Raw genomic sequence first — 20,964 nt, 5'->3', positions numbered from 1 at the left:
ACTGGGTACAAAGGTCTTACCCTCTGTGAGGCTCTAGAACAGAGCAAGCTACAAATAAAATTCTCCCAAACTCTTTTCTCTAGCTCACTTTGCACCACCAGCAATTTTGCCTTACATGAAAGTCTCTTCCTCTGCTATTTAAAATCATTACTATATTCCTGTTCTACCCCAAAGCAGATTAAGGGACATTTCTGTTGCTGCCTGTTTAAAGCAACAGTGTTTGTTTCCCCCCCCCCTTTCCTCAGCTGCTGATTGAAGTTTCTACCCTGTTTTTCTTTATGCAATAGCTACACGTTCTGCCCACCTTTGGCTATCCTTCACCATAGCTTACCTGGGAAGATGAAGTGGAGATTAAATCACATGTACATAGAAGTTGATGGTGCCTTAAGGGCCTCATTGTGAGAAGCTGAATTTGCTCCCAAATAACTTTTCATGAGCCAACGCATATTCTAGATCAGAAGAAGGCAAAATGAAGACCACAGTCCAATTGACCAAAGGCCAATTTCCTAGGACTTGCTGATCAGAAACTCGGCGGTTCGAATCCCTGTGACGGGGTGAGCTCCAGTTGCTCGGTCCCCGTTCCTGCCAACCTAGCAGTTCGAAAGCACGAAGTGCAAGTAGATAAATAGGTACCGCTCTGGCGGGAAAGTAAATGGTGTTTCCGTGCGCTGCTCTGGTTCGCCAGAAGCAGCTTAGTCATGCTGGCCACATGACCCGGAAGCTGTACGCCGGCTCCCTCAGTCAATAAAGCGGGATGAGCGCCACAATCCCAGAGTTGTCCACGACTAACGGTCAGGGGTCCCTTTAACTATCAAAAAATACTGGACTATGTAGACATTGGTTCACTACATCAAGGGCGAGTAAAAGGACGGTCTTGATCTACTGGCAAATATCTGGGTGATTTGCAGTAGATTAAACAATTGGCACCACGACAAACAACAGCAGTAACAAAATGAATCCTCATTCCCTCATGAGAAATGAAGAAATTCAGGGTAGCCAGGAGAGGGTTAGTGTGTGAAAGGACTGTACACTCAGTTCAGTTCTGGTACTCAAAATAAATTCCTGGGCTCAGAATCCTTTAGTTCTTCTATGTATCTGTCTTTTGTACCAGACTCCAGGCGGTGAATATCAGAAGTCTGGTAAAAACAAAGTAAATCCTGAAAGTTTGCTCACTCCCTACAATAAGTATTGCACCTCTCATGTTCTTAGCAAGAGACCCTCCTCAGCATCACTTGATACATATCAATTAGGCTTTCAGCTGCTAACAGACCCAGAGTACACAGTCTGTCTTGCTTCATACATTTAACCAGTATTGGTGGACCATGTAATGATTAAAACAGACCACGTAAGACTAAAGTCAGTCCACCTTTATTCCAGATTAATTCGAAGCACAAAATGGTACAGTCTGGCAAAATTAACACTCTTTGGGTTTTGCATTCATTAAAATGGGCCAGGATTAGAATTCATACTTTACCCACAAATTACATTATTTGGCCTCCCTGATTTTAAGTACAGCAGGACAGTTAAAAGGAATTGAGGGATGTGTATACATGAGTGTTTTGCATATACATATAGCCCATGCACTCCAAGTGGCTGTTTAGGGCAAAGGTCCCTAAACTGTGGTTGGCAGACCGCTTGTGACCTATGAGCTTCATTCAGGTGGTTTGCAATGTGTCTGTGTTTTTACGGTTGTTGAAGAAGAAGAAGAAGAAGAAGAAGAAGAAGAAGAGGAGGAGGAGGAGTTTGGATTTGATACCCCTAAGGAGTCTCAAAGCGGCTAACATTCTCCTTTCCCTTCCTCCCCCACAACAAACGCTCTGTAAGGTGAGTGGGACTGAGAGACTTCAGAGAAGTGTGACTAGGCCAAGGTCACCCAGCAGCTGCATGTGGAGGAGCGGGGAAGCGAACCTGGTTCACCAGATTACGAGTCTACTGCTCTTAACCACTACACCACACTGGGTCTCTTAACCACTACACCACACTGGTTGAACACCAGATACGGCACATCCATTTCTTATATTGTATTGTAGTACAAAATGCAACAAATAAAAGAAGGAATAAATAAATAAACATACAATTAAAAACCATACAGCATCTAGCACAGCATATTACAACTGGGACAACAGGCAGAAAAAATAACATTAAGTGGTCCGCCAAGACCCTCAGCAATTTTTAAATGGTCCATGAGGGGAAAAGTTTGGGACCCACTGAGTTAGGGGCATCTTCTCACAAGCAGTAAAGCAGCACATAATGGAAGATGTATGCTTTCAAATGATATACAGAGGCCCAGTGACCATTAGGACAACCCTGGTTTGCAGCTTGTCTGGTTTTTGCCCCATAGCAAAGGGGCGTCATTGAGGCTCCCATAGCCTGTGTGTGTGTATGCAAATATGCATGGGTGGGGTGCTAAACGGGGTCTTTGTCTTGGGTGAAATAAAGCCTAGTTTCGTCCCTGGGAAAGAGCTAAACCACAAGCCCAGGTTCAGGTAACACACTAAGCCAAACTACAGCTTAAATTTAACTTAAACTTAACATGCTTGCTTGTTATGTGTGAATGAGGACAATATCACAGAGGATATTAGGACATCCAGCTCTTAAATCACAACTCAGGTGTACCCAATCTGAGAGCTGCACCCCAATATGCAAAAGTGCAACAGCAGAGCCAAAATATGATAGGCTAGCACAGTAAAACATGCAGCTCACTTACTCATGATAAAGCGGTAGACAAAGGGTTTCTTGCCCATCTAATTATCAAGCGTAAGAAGCCAGAACCAGGAAAAAATATATACTTAGGGAGCAGTGGAGAGTCTGCTATGGGTACAGCTACAGCTTTAAATATTGAAGATCATTAATGTGAAAGCGCCTCCTCTTGCTTTCAGGTGGTCTTATCCACCTGGCCAAATTAAAGTTAGTCTGTGTTAATACAGTGCCTAACGACCCAGGGAAAAATATTGGTTTCTTTCTTTCTCTCTCTCTCTCTCTCTCTCTCTCTCTCTCTCTCTCTCACACACACACACACACACACACTCACACACAGAATAACATCCCTTTTCTCAGCCAAGGGGCAAAGGGAGGGAGGAAAGCAACAGGGTCACCGAAAGAGAAGAAAACGGAACGGAACAAGGCGGCAGAGAAAAGGAGAGAGCCCAGGACAAGTAGCAGCCAGAGTAGTATTAGCAACCATCAGGAAAAGAGGGGGAGGCAGGCACTGAAGCGGGACACACACACACACACACACACACACACACACGACTGAACTCTGACACGAGGGAGAAAACTCTGAGTTTCGGGTGGGAGCTGGAGAAGAGGGCGGAGAAACGCGCTTTAAATCAAGTCTGGGGAATCATGGAGAAGCCCAACCCTTGAGTGGAGAGACGAAGTGATCGGACATGGAGGGAGGGGAGAGAGGGAGATAAGGACTGGAGGGGGGAGAATATGGGGTGCCTCCGAGCAAAACCCAAGGGGAAGGGGTCGGCCGCGCGCTTCCTTACCCAGAGCTCCGTGCCCCAGTCCATGCTGGCAGCGCCGTCGCCGTGCGCCCTCGCTCCGTGCGCCAAGGCCCACCCGGAGCCCGATCCGCCGCCTCCGCCGCCGCTCCCGTCCCGGGGAGTCCCGCTCCTCCCGCCCGTCCAGCCTCCAGCGCCTGCCCGGGACACTCCCCGCTCCGGCCCCGGCCCTTAAAGGCGCAGGCAGGGCTCAGCGCAGCCCGACGAGCGCCGGCATTCCCCGGCTTGGCACGGGGCGCGTCTCCCTCTGGCTTCCAAGGGTTTGATTGATGCCGAGGCGAAGGCCGCCCGCCCGCCCGCCTTCCCCCTCCCCCGAAAAGAGATCAACAGGCGGAGCCGAGGCGCGCCGCTCTTCCCAGGAAGCCACCGCCGCCGCCGCCGCCCTCCTTCCCCCGCGCAATGGGCGAAGGGTTTCCTCTCGCGTCGGGCTCGGCGATCGCTCGCGCGCGCGCTTCCTGGGAGCCGGGCTGAGCTCGCCGCGCGGGGAATCTCGCGGCGCGGGCGCTCGGGATCCGGCTCGCTGGACTCGGTCGGGGATGCGCCGCCGGTGAACGTGGGCGGCGCTGGGGTGGATCTTCTGGGGTGGATCTTCTCTCGCTAGACCCAAGACAGGAAAACGCGTCTCGATCTCGGGTGGGACGGAGGGCGCGCTCAGCGTCGCGGCTCCACGCCGGACTTTGCTTCGCCTCCAAGGATGGAGTCCATGTGGCTGCGTCCCCCGCGTGGTTGCTAAGGGAGCCCGGGCAGCGTTCGCAGGAAGGCTATTTCCAGTCCCACGTGGCTGCGCCAATCCGTATGGTATGGTGGCCCCTTACCAGACGTGACAAGCAGTCACGTGAAGCCTCCCGGCTCCCAGAGAGGTGCTCCGTAAGCCACTGACGTGTGATATGAAACGATTCCAGCCCCATTCACCAAGAGGAGAGCAACCCCAAGGCCGGCCAAAGTCACAGAAGCATAGAATTGGAGAGTTGGAAGGGACCGCAAGGCTCATCTAGTCCAATCCCCTGTAATGCAGGAATCTCAGCTAAGGTGAACCACAAAATGCCTCCCCCAACCAAGAGAGACTGGGGAAACCCAGCCAGATGGGCAGGGAATAAATAATAAAATCATTATTATCATAAGGAACAAGCATGGGAGGAAAGATCTACATCGGCAACAAGAAGGGGGAAATCAACATTATTATTATTATTATTATTATTATTATTATTATTAATTTATACCCCACCCATCTGGCTGGGTTTCCCCAGCCACTCTGGGCAGCTCCCAACAGAATATTAAAAACACGATAAAACAGCAAACATTAAAAACTTCCCTTAACAAGGCTGCCTTCAGATGTCTTCTCAAAGTCAGATACAGTAGTTGTTTATTTCCTTGACATCTGGTGGGAGGACATTCCACAGGGCGGGTGCCACTACCGAGAAGGCCCTCTGCCTGGTTCCCTGTAACTTGGCTTCTCGCAGTGAGGGAACCGCCAGAAGGCCCTCAGAGCTGGACATCAGTGTCAGGGCTGGACGATGGGGGTGGAGACGCTCCTTCAGGTATACTCAACCTTACCCAAAGGTTGTTGTGGTGGGGAAAGGGGCCTGCTGTAAATCACACGGAGCAGGCACAGAATCCAGGAGACCCCAGAGGGCAGCCTCTGCCATTGCCACCCTAAGGGTGGGAGGAAACCAGCAGCATCTCCTATTCACTGAGAGGTTGCATGGGGGAGGGACTGCTGAGGAGGGGGCAGATCCAGTCTCCAAGGAGTGTGCCGCAACCATGCAACAGCAGCAGCAGGCAATGCATTCCTTGGAGGCCGGATCTGTTGCCCCTATGTATCCTGCCTTAGACGCACACTTCACTTTGCCTCATTGGTGGGCCAGGTGTGGCACCACCACCACCTAACCAAACCCCCGCATGTTCCTTAGGACCAATAAGGTACAGGTAAAGGACCCCTGGATAGTTAAGTCCAGTCATAGGCGACTATGGGGTTGCGGCGCTCATCTCACTTTCAGGCCAAGGGAGCCGGCTTTTGTCCGCAGACAGCTTTCCGGGTCATGTGGCAGCATGACTAAAACACTTCTGGCGCAACAGGAATGTGACAGAAACCAGAGCACACAGAAACGCCATTTACCTTCCCGCCGTAGCAGTACCTGTTTATCTACTTGCACTGGTGTGCTTTCAAACTGCTAGATTGGCAGGCGCCGGGGCAGAAGAATGGGAACTCACCCTATCATGGAGATTCGAGCCGGCAACCTTCTGATCTGCAAGCCCAAGAGGCTCAGTGTTTTAGACCACAGCGCCACCTGCGGCTTGGGACCAATAATGCCAACTCAGAACACAAATGGTTTGTTAAATGCCTCTCTGCTCTTTTTTTGGGGGGGGTTAATACTTTACAAAGCAGGTACAGTGGTACCTCGGGTTACAGACGCTTCAGGTTACAAACTTGCCTAACCAGGAAGTGGTTGCTCCTGGTTAAGAACAGAAATCGTCCGGCAGCAGGAGGCCCCATTAGCGAAAGTACGCTTCAGGTTAAGAACTGACCTCTGGAATTAATTAAGTTCTTAACCCGAGGTACCACTGTATACACAACAATTTTAAGGGCAGCAAAAGTACCTTCAACAAGAAGCGCAAATGTATGGGCGTTCTTCGCAAACACACCAGGGATGACCTGAATGAAGCTTGCAGGCCAGTGTTGGTCTGCAGACCAGTTTGGGAACCTCTTCCTTAGGGGGTGGCCACTGGCCAGAGACAAAGTCTTTTGGGGTCTGCTGCCAGCTACTGTGGTGGAGATGGGGGGGGGAGGCTTAGTGCCACTTGTCAACTGTACATCAAAGGCACCCCCATTTCTTCCCTTTTAACAAATGCAAAAGGACAGCTAGACTTTGTTTAGCTTCATTTAACTGCTGCACACCAAACAGTTCCGTTCTTTGGAATGTCCATTCCTGTTTATTTGCATATATGTGTGTACGTTAGCATTTGCAAATTTTATGCAGATGTGTCTATTGCTTCTTTTAAGCACTAAGCAGTGTCCCCAAATAGCAAGCAAAGGTTAGTCATTTGCCACCCTCAAGGCATCGCAGAAACCTCTGCCTTCTCTTCCCTTTTCCTCACACATTTTTTTTTTTACCTTCCTACACAATTTCTCTTTCTCAGCCCGTTCGCTACTTCCTTCCTTGCCTGTTGACTTAACTTCCTTACGTTCTGGGACCTCTGTTCTTGCCCTATTCTGCACGATGTGAGGTTTTCATCTCAGACAGATAGCTTTCCCACTCCTCACAGAAGCTACCGTAACTGCAGGCTGCTTAATTCTCTAATAAACTGAACATAGGTGAACCATCACAGCGAATGAACCAGTCAGAGGCAGATGTCACAAGCACCATGCAGTTTAAAGGAGGAGGACTAAGTCAGTGGTTTAGCTGTTCTGGATGGGAATGGGTTCTTATATTATTTTAGGTAAAGGTAAAGGGACCCCTGACCATTAAGTCCAGTCACGGACGACTCTGCAGTTGTGGCGCTCATCTCACTTTACTGCCCGAGGGAGCAGGCATTTGTCCGCAGACAGCTTCTGGGTCATTTGGCTAGCATGACTAAGCCGCTTCTGTTTACCTTCCCGCCAGAGCAGTACCTATTTATCTACTTGCACTTTGATGTGTTTTCGAACTGCTAGTTGGCAGGAACTGGGACTGAGCAATGGGAGCTCACCCTGTCACAGGGATTTGAACCGCCGACCTTCTGATCGGCAAGCCCTAGGCTCTCCGGTTTAGATCACAGTGCCACCCGCGTTCCTCTTATATTATTTTAAAGTAAAGGTAAAGGGACCCCTGACCATTAGGTCCAGTCGTGACCGTCTCTGGGGTTGCGGCGCTCAACTCACTTTATTGGCCGAGGGAGCCGGCATACAGCTTCCGGGTCATGTGGCCAGCATGACTAAGCTGCTTCTGGCGAACCAGAGCAGCGCACGGAAATGCCATTTACCTTCCCACCGGAGCGGTACCTATTTATCTACTTGCTCTTTGACGTGCTTTCGAACTGCTAGGTTGGCAGGAGCAGGGACCGAGCAACGGGAGCTCACCCCGTCGCAGGGATTTGAACCGCCGACCTTCTGATCGGCAAGTCCTAGGCTCTGTGGTTTAACCCACAGCGCTACCTGCGTCCCAACCTTATATTATTTTATTATTTAACAAATTAGTACATTGCATTTTGAAGCAATTAAAGTGGTATACAGCAAGCTAAAAATGAGATAAAAACAACAAATGAGATAAGAACAACAAGTTCTAGAAACATGAAAAGCAAACCATTGATTCCTTAAGGATCAGGTTCAATTTCATAGTTGGATTGGGTCCTTTTTGCCAGCTTCAGATGGTATGCCAACTGTGCCCTCTCCTGGTGGACAAGTGTCCCTGCTGCCCTCTCTTCACAGGGCAGCAGCTTTCTGGTTTGATTACTACAGTGAGCTCTGCATGGTTCTACCCTTGAACACAGTTGCCCAGCAATTGGTTGAAGTTAGCCATCATATGGAATATTTTATTCCCCTCTGAAGGGGCGCCACTGATTGCTAGTAGGTTTCTGGGCTTAGCTTATGGTACTGCCCATGTGACCCAATCCAATACACGTTTACTGAAGAGTAGGACCCACTGTGCTCAATGTAGTAACAATGCACAGGACGGAAGTTATAAAATCCTAAATAGCCTGGGTCCAGGAACAGAGAACATTATCACTCGTATGAATCTTCCAGGGTGGTGCAATCTTCAGGAAATGGTCTGTTTCTTTTTTCCATACAACTGGGCATCAAACTCATGTCCACTAGAAGCAAGGAGTCCAAGATGGTGGAGTCTGTGACCCAGTGCTGTTGGATTCGAACTCCCAGCTGCCTCAACCAGTATGTCCTGGGGTGATGGGTGTTGCAGTCTGCAATGTTCAGCAGTTCTCTGTACTAAATGGATACTTTGACTACTGCAATAATCTTGAATTGTTTATTTAATCTGAACCGTGTGTTGTTTTTTTACTGTTGTATGTTAATTGTTGTATTGAAATTGCATCCCGTTTTATTTTATAAAATAAATAACAAGTGAAGGAAGCAGTTATTCTGAATTAATGCAACTGTATGGCATAAATGTGCACTTATATAATGTACACACCATTGTTTCTTATAAACTTCTCGCTCAGCAGAAAAACAATGGACTGTTGAGATTACCAAGGCATCCTTCAGTGGAATAAGCAAGACAAAGCTGTCTCTCCACAAGAACTAGAAAACCTTGCTGTCAGCAAAACCAGCCTCAACCCCAATGGCAATGAGCGTCACACCAGTTTCCCATGTCGCTGACCTCAGGAAATTTAACTTCCTCATAACCTTCGGAATGAACCAGTATCAGAAGGAATGTGGAAGGACTATCTACAAAAATGCTGTGAAATTCATGCAGGGTTGCACATAGAATTCTATCACGTTGCCATGGTGACCAGGAGGGGTGGCGGCTGGGGGAGCCAGTGATTCAAGAGTAAAAACTATGCTGAGTCAGGAAGTTTTGTTTTCTTCCTGTGTGTTCCAAGAATACATAGTCATTGAAAACCCAGTCCTAATGGCAGTTGGCTCAATCAAGAGTGGCTCATCTTCCCATCCTTTCAATGCTGACTGGACGGCAACTTGATGGCTCTTCTCTCCATCAATAATTCTAACGATGTGATAAATTATGCCAGCTTGATTAATGTAGAGACATAGATGGAACGTCAGATAGGTGGCATTAAAATGGTAACCCTCTTGGTTTATTGAAGGAAGACTCAGCCACAAGGAACAGCTGCTGCCTACTGCACAACACTGCTGATTCCCTCATCTCTTTCCAAAATGATCGAAATAGTTTCAGTAACCCCTACACCTTTGTTTTGCAGAGATTAATTCCAGAGCTTGCACATGGTGATCAATTCATCAAGGTGTGTTACCTGCTACAAGTACATGGTTAATAATATCTAGCATTTATATAGTATTTAAAGTATGCTATAATTTGTTGTGATTCTTATAACCTTATATAAAGGTAAAGGGACCCTTGACCATTAAGTCCAGTTGCGGACGACTCTGGGATTGCGGCACTCATCTCGCTTTATTGGGAGCCGGCATACAGCTTCCGGGTCATGTGGCCAGCATGACTAAGCCGCTTCTGGCGAACCAGAGCAGCGCACGGAAACGCCGTTTACCTTCCCGCTGGAGCAGTACCTATTTATCTACTTGCACTTTGATGTGCTTTCAAACTGCTAGGTTGGCAGGAGCTGGGACCAAGCAACGGGAGCTCACCCCGTCGCGGGGATTTGAACCACCAACCTTCTGATCGGCAAGCCCTAGGCTCTGTGGTTTAACCCACAGCGCCACCCGCGTCCCTATAACCTTATATAGTATCCCTGTATTGCAGATGGGGGCAGGCTGAGGCTAAGGAACTTGACTAAGATCATCTAGTGACCTAATGGCGGTGGCAACATTTGAACACAGGGGCTTCCTAGGCGGCACCACACCAGGTCCCGTCCCAGAACATTTTCATTAAAACATCTCCGCTTCTGTAGCCCATTTATTTACATGCAAAACACGTGAGCCCAGTATTACTACGACATATTGCTATGGCCTATTGGATGATGTACAGACCACCCCAATACAAAACAAATGTCTATTAAAAAGCTTTCCTGTGAGAGTTTGGCCATAGTTCCTTTTTAACCAGGCCTTTGCCTGACTTGATCTACATCCTATACCCTTTTTAAAATGCTGGCTCTTTTGGGGTTTTTTTAATTGGGTTGTTGTTTTGATTTTATGTATTTGATATTTTATGTGAACTGCACTGAGACCTTCAGGTATAGGGCAGTATAGAAATTAAATAAATAAATAAATATGATTTTATCACTCGAAGCATCTTTAGAATTTGTGTCCTCCCTTTACCCCAGCAGCTTAGCAAGTGGATATGCAAAATTAAAAATTAAAAATGGGACCCTTACATTGCTACTTTCTCAACTCCAGCCACCCAAAATGCCTCTTTAAAATGATAGACTGGAAGGTTCTTAGTGTGACAGCAGAGCAGGAAGACCTGGGGAGGAATGGGATGGCAGAGAAAAATGGTGGTCTTGTCTCCAGGCTGCAGTTTGCTGCCTCCAGATGTTTAGCAAGAGGGATTCAATTTCTTGAATGTGCTAAAGATCTTTAATGGATACATCTTCTGACAAGGTGAGCCTGTGAAAACTTCTGCCCTAATCAATGTGTTAGTCCTTCAGGTGCCACAAGAATCTGTGATCGTTGTCATACTCTATTGGTCACTCTTGCAAAACCCCAAAATTCTCTTGCAAAACCCCAAAACAGGAGTTGGCAGAATGACCTGCCGGCTGTGAGTCTTCAACACATGGATTCAGAAAGTAATGCTCTTTCCCTGATCCACACACTTTAGACTGCCATATGTGTTGCTTTTTGAATTATGGTGCTGGAGGAGACTCATGAGAGTCCCATGGACTGCAAGAAGATCAAACCTATCCATTCTGAAGGAAATCAGCCCTGAGTGCTTACTGGAAGGACAGATCCTTAAGATGAGGCTCCAATACTTTGGCCACCTCATGAGAAGAGAAGACTCCCTGGAAAAGACCCTGATGCTGGGAAAGATTGAGGGCACAAGGAGAAGGGGACGACAGAGGACGAGATGGTTGGACACTGTTCTCGAAGCTACCAAACTGTAGGAGACAGTGGAAGACAGGAGTGCCTGGCATGCTCTGGTCCATGGGGTCACGAAGAGTCTGACACGACTAAACAACAACAAATGTGTTGCTTTAGTTGTGAAGCACACAATTAACATTTCTCTTCCCTCCCCCCAGTCAAGCCCCCTCCCCCATTAAGTTCTTTGGTGGAATTTACAGGAAATATAGGAAACCAATAAACTATGACTACTAATCGACCAAGACACAAATAGGTATCAAAGCAGCCAATTCCTGTACAAAAGTATTTATTTAACAGACTACTGCATGGTGGAATGTGCACAACTCAGGCACCAATCCTAGACACTTACCAGGAAGTACCGTATTTTTCCCTCTATTACACGCAGATTTTTTCTCCTAAAAAGTAAGGGGAAATGTCTGTGCGTGTTATTGAGCGAATGTGTGGTCCCTGGAGCTGACAAGCGCGAGTGAAGGCAAAAATCAGGCAAATATCAAATCGTCCGGAGAAGGGAGGAAAGGAGGAAGCTGCTGCTTTCCTGCATTCTGCCTCAGGGTCTTACTGCCCACCCGCTTCTGTTTCCTTACTGTGTTTGCTCAAACGGAACAAAGAGCAGAGAAAACCCCTCCCCTCCAGGCAAGCAGAGCGTCCTTCCTTCTAAGCGTCTGGGACTCGAAGGCAACATGCAGGTTGGGGGGGGGGGAGAGAGAGAGCTGGTTGGCTTGTGGGGGGGGGACTTTTGCCTTCCTTTCCTCCCTCCGGTAAAACCCCTCTCCTGCATTCTTAGCCAGCTGCTTCTCTGCACACCCCTCTCCTTGTCGCTTCTATGTTTTTCCTTCCCTCCCTACTTAAAACGTGGTTCCAATCACGGATCCACATGGATCCTCAGGATCTTTGCATTGAGTCACCCCAAATTCACCATCAGATCACATAGCATGTCCATGGCTACAGCCTGCACCAAAAAAATCACGCACCCACTGTTGCCTGGGGCTGCAATGGTGCAAAAACGTGGTTACAAAGCATGGATCCACATGGATCCTCAGGATCTTTGCATTGGGTCACCCCAAATTCACCATCAGATCACATAGCATGTCCATGGCTACAGCCTGCACCAAAAAAATCACGCACCCACTGTTGCCTGGGGCTGCAATGGTGCAAAAACGTGGTTACAAAGCATGGATCCACATGGATCCTCAGGATCTTTGCATTGGGCTACCCCAAACTCACCATCAAATCACATGTCTGTGGCCGCAGCATGAAGCACAAAAATGATACATCCACAGTTTCATTCAGAATTTTTTTTTCTTGTTTTCCTCCTCTAAAAACTATGTGCGTGTTATGGTCAGGTGCGTGTTATCGAGCGAAAAATACGGTAAGCCCCAGATAACTTAATGGGACTTAATTCTGAGTAAAGGTGCACAAGATGGTGCTATTAGACAGTTTCTCAATAAAACCAGTCAGTGTCCCTAAACTGGAAGATCATTTGGATTTGGTAACAGGATTCTCTCCTGAATCTCTCTCTCACACAAACCCCGCCTTGAGAATATACCTAAATTACCTAACTGGTCCACTCCCTTGTGGGTTGAAAACCCCTGTTCCACCCACAATGATAGAGATTTGGATATAGGATGCTTGTAAAAAAGACACAGAAAAGGGGCAGTTCTACTTAGGATATTTTAATTATTATATTTTAATCCTACTCTTCACAAGACTCAGACCAGAACAGGTAACTCTCTCCCATTTTGTTCTCACAATAAAGCCTTCAAGGTAGGTTCGACTGACAGTGACTGGCTGAAGGAGACCCAGTTAACTCCATGGCAGAGCAAAGGTTTGAACCCAGGGCCATCTGACCCAAATCTAGCACTCTCAACGATCCCCATACTAGACGAGCCAAGCCAGACAATCTGAGAAGTGTGCTTTGCCGTTCTTTGCAATGTTGCAGAAAATGCTCTCCTGTTGTTGCTTTCTAAGATGTAGTAGTAGAAGAGGAGGAGTTTGGATTTGATATCCCACCTTTCACTCCCTTTAAGGAGTCTCAAAGCGGCTAACGTTCTCCTTTCCCTTCCTCCCCCACAACAAACACTCTGTGAGGTGAGTGGGGCTGAGAGACTTCAGAGAAGTGTGACTAGCCCAGGGTCACCCAGCAGCTGCAGGTGGAGGAGCGGAGACGCGAACCCGGTTCCCCAGATTACGAGACTACCGCTCTTAACCACTACACCACACTGGCTCTTGAATGACTGCTTGGTTTATTTAAGCTAGTGGAATGTCAGCATCTTTTCCTATCGCTGTTCTCCTGTCCCCCTGTATTCAGTCATGGTTGGTCCAAGAAGCAAGAGCATTTTCCCTTCCTCATCCTTTTTTTTTTTTTTAAAAAAAGGATTCCTATCTCTGCTTTCACCCCAATGCCTCCCTCACTTCTCCTCCTCCTCCTCCTGGTTACGTTAAGAAAAAAAATAAAACTGGAATTGCAATTTCTTTTTCAGCCTTAAAAGCTGCTTCATAGGCATGTTCTTATGATGGCTTCTCCATTCTGAGGGTTGCTCTAGATCAGTGATGGAGAGACTGTGGCGCTCCAGGTTTCGTTGGTCTTCGACTTCCATCTGCCCCAGTCAGCATGGCCAATGGTCAAGGGCAGGAGATGTGGTTCACCAACATCTGGAAGGCCACAGCTCCCCCCAGCCCTGACTTGAGAGCTGGTCCAAGACTGCCAAGAGTCGCTTGACATCTCCAGCAGCAATCCTAAGGGGAGGTCAGTCAGGTAGAAGTCCAGATTCCTGGTTATATTCCTGTTTGTCCTCAAGTTGGTCCCTCTATTAGGCAGAATGAGATAAGACAGGTGTGACTGCATTCTGGACAAATCCACTTTGGATGACAGATGTGGTAAGGGCCATGTTTTTAATGAAGGGGAGGTGGCAAAGCTCAGAAGCGAAGCACTTGTTTTGCACAGAGAAGGTCCCCAGTTTCTGGCATCTCCAGTTAAAAGGTTCAAGTAGTAGGTGGTGGGAAGTCAGCATAAGCCAGAGGAAGCTATCAGAGTAGTGGGCTAGACGATCAGGTAGTCTGGCTTTGTATAGCCCTGGTAATTCTCTCCCTCCTATAAATCTCCCTGCATGCAGTAAGCTAGCATATCAGCAGAGACTGCTCTGCTAAAACCCTTGACTGACATGCCAGTTTACTACGTGCAGAGTATTAATTTTCTTATTTTACATAAAGGAAGATGGGAAAAATATATGGCAATCCTACTTGCAGGGCTAAAGTGGTATGGGCTCCAGAATGCTACCTGGCTCCAGAATGCCAGGGCAGGAGAACCTGTCGCCAAGCAGTTCCAACTTCTGAGACCCAGCCAGCTTTGCCAAGGCTTAGGGATGATGGGGAGCTGGCAGTTCTACAACATCTGGAGGCCGACAGCTTCCCCAGCTCTAAAGCAGACGCCCCCAACCTGGTGTTCTCCAGATGTTTTGGTTGCAACCCTCACCAGCCTCTGCTGGTGCTGGGAGTTGTAATCAAAACATCTGGAGAACATCAGGTTGGGGAAGACTGCTGTACATAGTGTGAAAGACAGGGGCAGCCGATGTTGAGCCCTGTAGATATGGTTGTACTACAACTCCCATCATCAGCAACTACTGGTCATGCTTGCAGAGGCTGATGGGAGACCGACAACATGGGCGACATGTTGTCTATCCTGGTGGAGAACAAAGCATAGGCTACTGGAACATAGAAAGTGGAGGAATTGGCCCTTTCCCACGTTATTCGATGGCCTATGAGGGCTTGGTGCCTCCTTTCTCTTTGATCCTTAAAATTCAAGCCTGTGAAAAGCATAAATAAAATGCATAATCTAACCAAATCCTGCTGCTTGCCTCGGTTAGACTAGATGACATTTCAGGCTACTTCTGGTAATGAGATTCTTAAATGTTCAGAGAGGACATGATGCTGAGGCAGGTCCTGTGCAGGATGTTGGGACGCTCTTCTGCAGCAGAAGGCTGGGTTTCCTTGCCCGCTTCTGTGAGGAGACTTGCAAGACCTCAGCGGCAGCCAATAATTTCTCAGCTCAGGAATTCTGGCGCCCAAGGGCAAAGACGACAACAAACCCTACCGAACGTAATGGCACCTTCCTCTCGTTAACTGACAGGAATGCAGCAGAATCGAAACCGAAAAGAATGTGAACTATCAGAGCGTATCACCTCCCCAGTAGATGGTACCCAATGGATCAGACTTTGCCTCCATGAGACATCCAGAATCTGCCGCCTGAGGCAAGGGCTGCCTCACTTTGCCTCATAGTAGGGCTGCCCCGGCATCTAGGGAGTATAATGCCGCCCAGGATTCAATGCTAAACTCTCTAGAAAGCCTGCGAGTGGGCTGTGGAAGTGAGAGGCTCTGAGGCGGGTCAGCCGCTTCCTCTCAGGGGGACCTGCTGTGCTCCATGTCCCGCCTCTTCCTCCACTGGAGCATTTTGAGGAGGCTGAGGCTGGCTTTGAAGAGCCGGTCGTGCTGGAAGATCATCTGATGGAAGGCGTTGAGGGGCAAGTTCCCACTGGGGTCAGCGTGCTTGAGGGTGGTGATGGGCGTGTAGAGGCTGTTGGTTTGGTACCGAAATGGAGGCTTCTCTGAGGTGATCACTTTCATAGTATGCTGCCAGGAGGAGTGCAAAGCAGAAGGTTAGAAAACAACAACCACCACAACAACCACCACCAGCCAGGATCACCCTTTCAGAATTCAGCAAGGGATGCAAAGAGATTGCTGCAGGAAAGGCAGAATTCATTTTGAAAGCCTGCACATAGTCAAGATTAAACACACTAATGATAAATTGACATGTGCTATTAAAGAAAGATGGGGAATATGCAGGAGAAATGATTCTAGGGAGATATGGAAGGTGTTTGTAGATTTTGTACTGTTAAAATGGAAAGGGGTCGAACCATCGCAAGAGGTGTTGAAATTTTGGGAGGCTGGATAGTTACAATGGAATGGTCTCATGGTGGGATGCATATTTTTATTCTTATTTATTTATGATTATTACTTTGTCAAAATAATATATATATATATATATATATATATATATATATATATATATATATATATATATACACATACATATTTTTAAAAGATTAAACACACACACACACACATTTATAAATAAATAAAATTTTAGGAACTTTTTATCAGAATTTAACAATAGGCAACCATATATCCTGTGTCAGTATTTTTGATAACCAATAACAGACCGTCACCTATTATTTTTATACAAGGGAAATTGTGCCTTTGGCCCAATTCAGGAATAAGTAAATAAAATACCGTACTTCTCCATGTATAAGACTAGGTTTTTTTCCTTTTAAAAGCATGCTAAAAAATGGGGGTCGTCTTATACATGGGTAGCGCATAGGGTAGACGTTTGATGGGTTGCTGCCGCGGCTGTTAACAGCTATTGTGCGTGTTATTGGTTGCTGCGTCAATGGTTGACTGGCTGACGCTGCAGCAATTGGGAGGGCAATTGGCAGCTTGTGCCAGCGAGGGGACAGACGAGAGGCGCATTTTGCGATGCGTGTGGGTGAGAGATTTTCAGCAACCCCCCCACAAAGCGCAACAACTCTGTGCTGCCATCTCCCTCCATTTTCTTAAATTTAAGTACCTCAAAATAGGGGGTGTCTTATACATGGAAAAGTACGGTACCTTGTACACAGATCTGTTATACAGTGGTACCTCGGGTTAAGTACTTAATTTGTTCCGGATGTCTGTTCTTAACCTGAAACTGTTCTAAACCTGAAGCACCACTTTAGCTAATGGGGCCTCCTTCTGCTGCCGCGCCGCCAGAGCACGATTTCTGCTCTCATCCTGAAGCAAAGTTCTTAACCCGAGGTAATATTTCTGGGTTAGTGGAGTCTGTAACCTGAAGTGTGTGTAACCTGAAGCGTATGTAACCTGAGGTACCACTGTACTGTGGGCAGACTAGAAAGCACTCCATCCCAATATTCCTATATGTTATCACTAGGGGTTGCCACCCATTTGCTCTGCTCACCGACACCCCTTTGCCATCCCCACTCCCCTCACACCTGGCCAAGCCCTCCCCCTTTAGATGCCACCCATCCCCTTGCCTATCCCCTCACCCAAACCTCTCCTCTCCTCACGGTTCGCCCCTAAGCCCAAGCCCTTTTAACTCCAAACTGCTCTCTGAACCCCACCACAAACCCCACTGCAGCCTTTTTAAAGGAAGCCTTTCGCCCTCCTTTAAACAGCTCACCTGGGAGGCTGCCTGCAACCTGGGCTGCTTCCCCCCTTTCCTGCCTGCTGTTCTGGCACCACACTGGAGTCGGTGTGGCCACCGCAAACTGTAGCACGGCAGCAGCCTTGCACTTTTGCATACAATATGCCTTTAACCATGTTTTCCGTTTGAAGTGCTTTCTAGTCTGCCCACAGTATAACAGATCTGTGTACAAGGTACTGTACTTTTCCGTGTATATGATGCCAGGAGGCTGCTTGAGACCTGATGGCAAAGGGGGCTGGAGGAGTTAAACCAATCACCTCATTGTGCCCAAGACTGGAAGTCACATATATGCATGGAACGTGACCTTTGGCAATTTAATCAAGGAGATACAAAAATAGGAGATGAGCCTATTGTTCAAGTCCAAACGTAATCAGTGACTACCACTGCATGTCTCCACAAAAGAAAACACTATCTGGGTTGGGACTCACTTCATCCTGACTCTCCAGAAAGCATCTAAATATAGTCGGAAGTGAGGAATGGCAATCAGTTGTTCAGTTTGTCTGAAGCTTTTGTTTATGAGGGTATAAATACTACAGGCTTCACAGCAAACAATTGTTCTGGCTCCTCAGATCTACTTTGCTGAATATCAGCAAAGCACTTCTCTTAGCTTATCACTTTTTACTTCCCTAAAACATTACTATCCATTTCCTGCCTCTTGGACATTTGTTTCAAGAAATCATCACCCACAACCTCTCAGTGGGATGATGGTCTGCCATAGATTCTGACCAAAGGGTTGAATTCCTTCATTAATTGTTACCCAGCTACATTGGCCGGTGGAGGCAGCTATCTGTTTTCAAACCAAGAACTGGGAATTATGCTGCATCATAGAATCACAGAGTTGAAGGGACCCCAAGGGCCATCTAGTCCAACCCTCTGCCATGCAAGAATCTCAACACACAATCTCCCATCCAATTTGAAACCATATCAGACCCTGCTTAGCTTTGCATATGTGCTAGCAGTTTTATTGCTGCACCACTAGGAGACAGTGGCATGACTATTTTTTCGAAACAACCACCTGACGTTTCAAAGACATCTGAAGGCAGGCCTGTTTAGGGAAGTTTTTAATGACTGATGTTTTAATGTATTTTTAATCTTTTGTTGGAAGCTGCCCAGAGTGGCTGGGGAAACCCAGCCAGATGGGTGGGGTATAAATAATAATAATAATAATAATAATAATAATAATAATAATAATAATAATATATTATTTATACCCCAGCCACTCTGGGCGGCTTCCAACAAAATATTAAAATACAGTAATGCATCAAACATTAAAAGCTCCCCTGAACAGGGCTGCCTTCAGATGTCTTCTAAAAGTCTGGTAGTTGTTGTTCTCTTTGACATCTGGTGGGAGGGCGTTCACCAGGACAGGTGCCGCTACCGAGAAGGCCCTCTGCCTGGTTCCCTGTAACTTGGCTTCTCACAGCGAGGGAACTGCCAGAAGGCCCTCGGCGCTGGACCTTAGTGTCCAAGTAGAACGATGTGGGTGTAGATGCTCCTTCAGATATACTGGACCGAGGCCCTTTAGGGCTTCATAGGTCAGTACCAACACTTTGAATTGTGCCTGGAAACGTATTGGGAGCCAATGTAGGTCTTTCAAGACCGGTGTTATGTGGTCTCGGCGGCCACCCCCAGTCACCAGTTTAGCTGCCGCATTCTGGATTAGTTGTAGTTTCCGGGTCACCTTCAAAGGTAGCCCCACGTAGAGCGCATTGCAGTAGTCCAAGCAGGAGATAACCAGAGAATTATTATTATGATGATGATGAACTGAGGAACACTGCTGCGAGGGTCTGAGGCTTCTTGCAGCTGAACCACAGATCAAAGTGGCAGCAATTTTAAACCTAGCAAGTGCTGCCTGCAACAAAATATTGTAGCACAACTTCCCTCCTTATTCAGGATTCTAGTCAGCTGTTACCTTCAAACAAGGCATTCTACTTCTCCCACGCCCCCCTGCCGAATATTAATAGTTTCTCTTTTCTTTCCCTCTACATTAATGGCTACTGAGTGTTCTCAGGCCTCACTGGGAAGTTTTGCGGTTCTTACCAGCGCCAGCACCACTTTTAAAGCATTGCACTTCTGCGCACCTTGGGGCACCTCCATCTTATTCCTCGGTGGCTCTGTTTGAGCTACAAGCCTAGTGGCACTCAGCACCTGAGGTTGCTGTTAGAAGGAACAATGGGCCAATGCCATAAGCCAGAGCTTTCCAAACTGTGTGTTGTGACAACTACCTGACTTTCAGAAGACATCTGTAGGTAGCCTGGTTTAGGGAAGTTTTTAATGTTTGAAGTTTTATTCTGCTTAATATTCTGTTGGGAGCTGCCCAGAGTGGCTGGAGAAACCCAGCCAGATGGGCGGGGTATAAAATAATAATAATAATAATAATAATAATAATAATAATAATAATAATAATGTGTTGGCTGCAGCGTGCAGGTGTGTCACGCAAACGCTCCCCGCATTCTTATAAGGGGTTAGTTTAACCTCCAGTTTGCTAGTATAACCGAATAGCTGCATCATGAAATGATGCGTGTCTAAAAAGTGTGTCACCAACATGAAAAGTTTGGAAAGCTCTGCCATAATAATGAACAAGGCTGGGCAGCCCGTTCCCTTCCCCCCCAGAAGCAGATCCCAGCTAGATTTCCTGTGGGCTTGAGAGCAATAAAGGAGAAAGCTTATAATCCTACCTCAGCCACCTCTTCTGGAGATTGCCCCAGTGCAGTGAAGACTTCCTTGGAATAGGCCATGTAGAAGCCCTGAAATATATCCAGCGTTTCTTTATCCACCTGAGAGAGGTCCATACTGGCTGCTTCTTCGTAGAGCTTCCTCTCGAATTCTGTTATCACTGGCCCAGGCTCAATTAAACTGATGCTGCAGAATGAAACAAGCAGTAATCAGAACTAATGAACTTCACCATCTGCTGAGCTGAGAAACCGGGTGGGGTGGGGGGGAGACTGCCTGCCTTCACATGACTGAGCTTCACCAGCCAGCATGGATTTTGCCTATAGCCCTCTGGCATTCAGGCCAATCACTTCATCTCTGCTTTAGTAGACTACTATCTGGGTTTAGCACATTCTGTCCTGCTCAGTCTTGCGCCGATAATGACCTAAAGAATGGGCTGTCCACACAAAACACGATACCTGTGTTATAGGAATTTTAAGGTCTTATATATATAAAATAAATGTTCATAAATGTACAAGGCAAACACATAAGTATATAACCACGTGTCTGAAACAGTACAGGAGAACAATCCTGAAGCCATTTTGACTCTCCCAAATTGACCTCAAATATTTCTCTGCAAGGAGGAAGGAAATGGGGAAAGCTTTCTAATTGTCTTTGGACTGCAGGGGCTCACACCTCCCTGTAAATACAGTCTGGCAAGTATCTGTTAAGCTGAGCACACTATCAATATGTGTAAGAGATTCAGGAACTAAGTATTTACCATCTCAAAGGAATGGCCAGGCTACCCAGAAAAGGCAATCAGATAATAAGGCATTATCAGGTATCCTGGCAGACAGGAGAGAAGCAACACACTCAAATTTCTTGCTGGGGACCAC

General features: G+C 47.1%; 2 protein-coding genes and 1 long non-coding RNA gene across 5 annotated transcripts in view; 1 reads left to right on the top strand and 2 right to left on the bottom strand.

Moving 5' to 3' along the window:
• The window catches only part of TRIP10 (thyroid hormone receptor interactor 10), an 86,044-nt gene extending 81,978 nt beyond the window's left edge, over positions 1-4,066 (bottom strand). The window contains exon 1 of one of the 2 annotated variants that reach the window (XM_083593416.1): positions 3,492-4,066. In XM_083593416.1, the coding sequence (XP_083449542.1) occupies positions 3,492-3,515 (24 nt within the window). In that variant the 5' untranslated portion in view covers positions 3,516-4,066. The remainder of the gene's footprint in view (positions 1-3,491) is intronic. The other variant, XM_083593415.1, reaches the window with a different exon arrangement.
• A 7,269-nt stretch (positions 4,067-11,335) lies between these two features.
• LOC310753031 lies at positions 11,336-13,522 on the top strand. The gene is made up of 2 exons (XR_014543086.1): positions 11,336-11,523; positions 12,538-13,522. It is a non-coding gene; the product is annotated as an uncharacterized lncRNA (long non-coding RNA).
• Positions 12,821-20,964, bottom strand: part of LOC310752835 (retinol dehydrogenase 8-like) — a 28,584-nt gene continuing 20,440 nt past the window's right edge. For both annotated transcript variants that reach the window (XM_083593926.1, XM_083593925.1), the window contains exons 6-7: positions 20,095-20,278; positions 12,821-15,789 (exon numbers count right to left, since the gene is read on the bottom strand). In XM_083593926.1, the coding sequence (XP_083450052.1) occupies positions 15,559-15,789; positions 20,095-20,278 (415 nt within the window). In that variant the 3' untranslated portion in view covers positions 12,821-15,558. The remainder of the gene's footprint in view (positions 15,790-20,094; positions 20,279-20,964) is intronic.

This window comes from Podarcis filfolensis (genome assembly GCF_964270895.1).
Source record: "Podarcis filfolensis genome assembly, chromosome: 17".
NCBI classification, from domain to species: domain Eukaryota; kingdom Metazoa; phylum Chordata; class Lepidosauria; order Squamata; family Lacertidae; genus Podarcis; species Podarcis filfolensis.
Note: the sequence above shows the minus strand (reverse complement) of the source record. Positions and strands in the feature narration are given on the sequence as shown.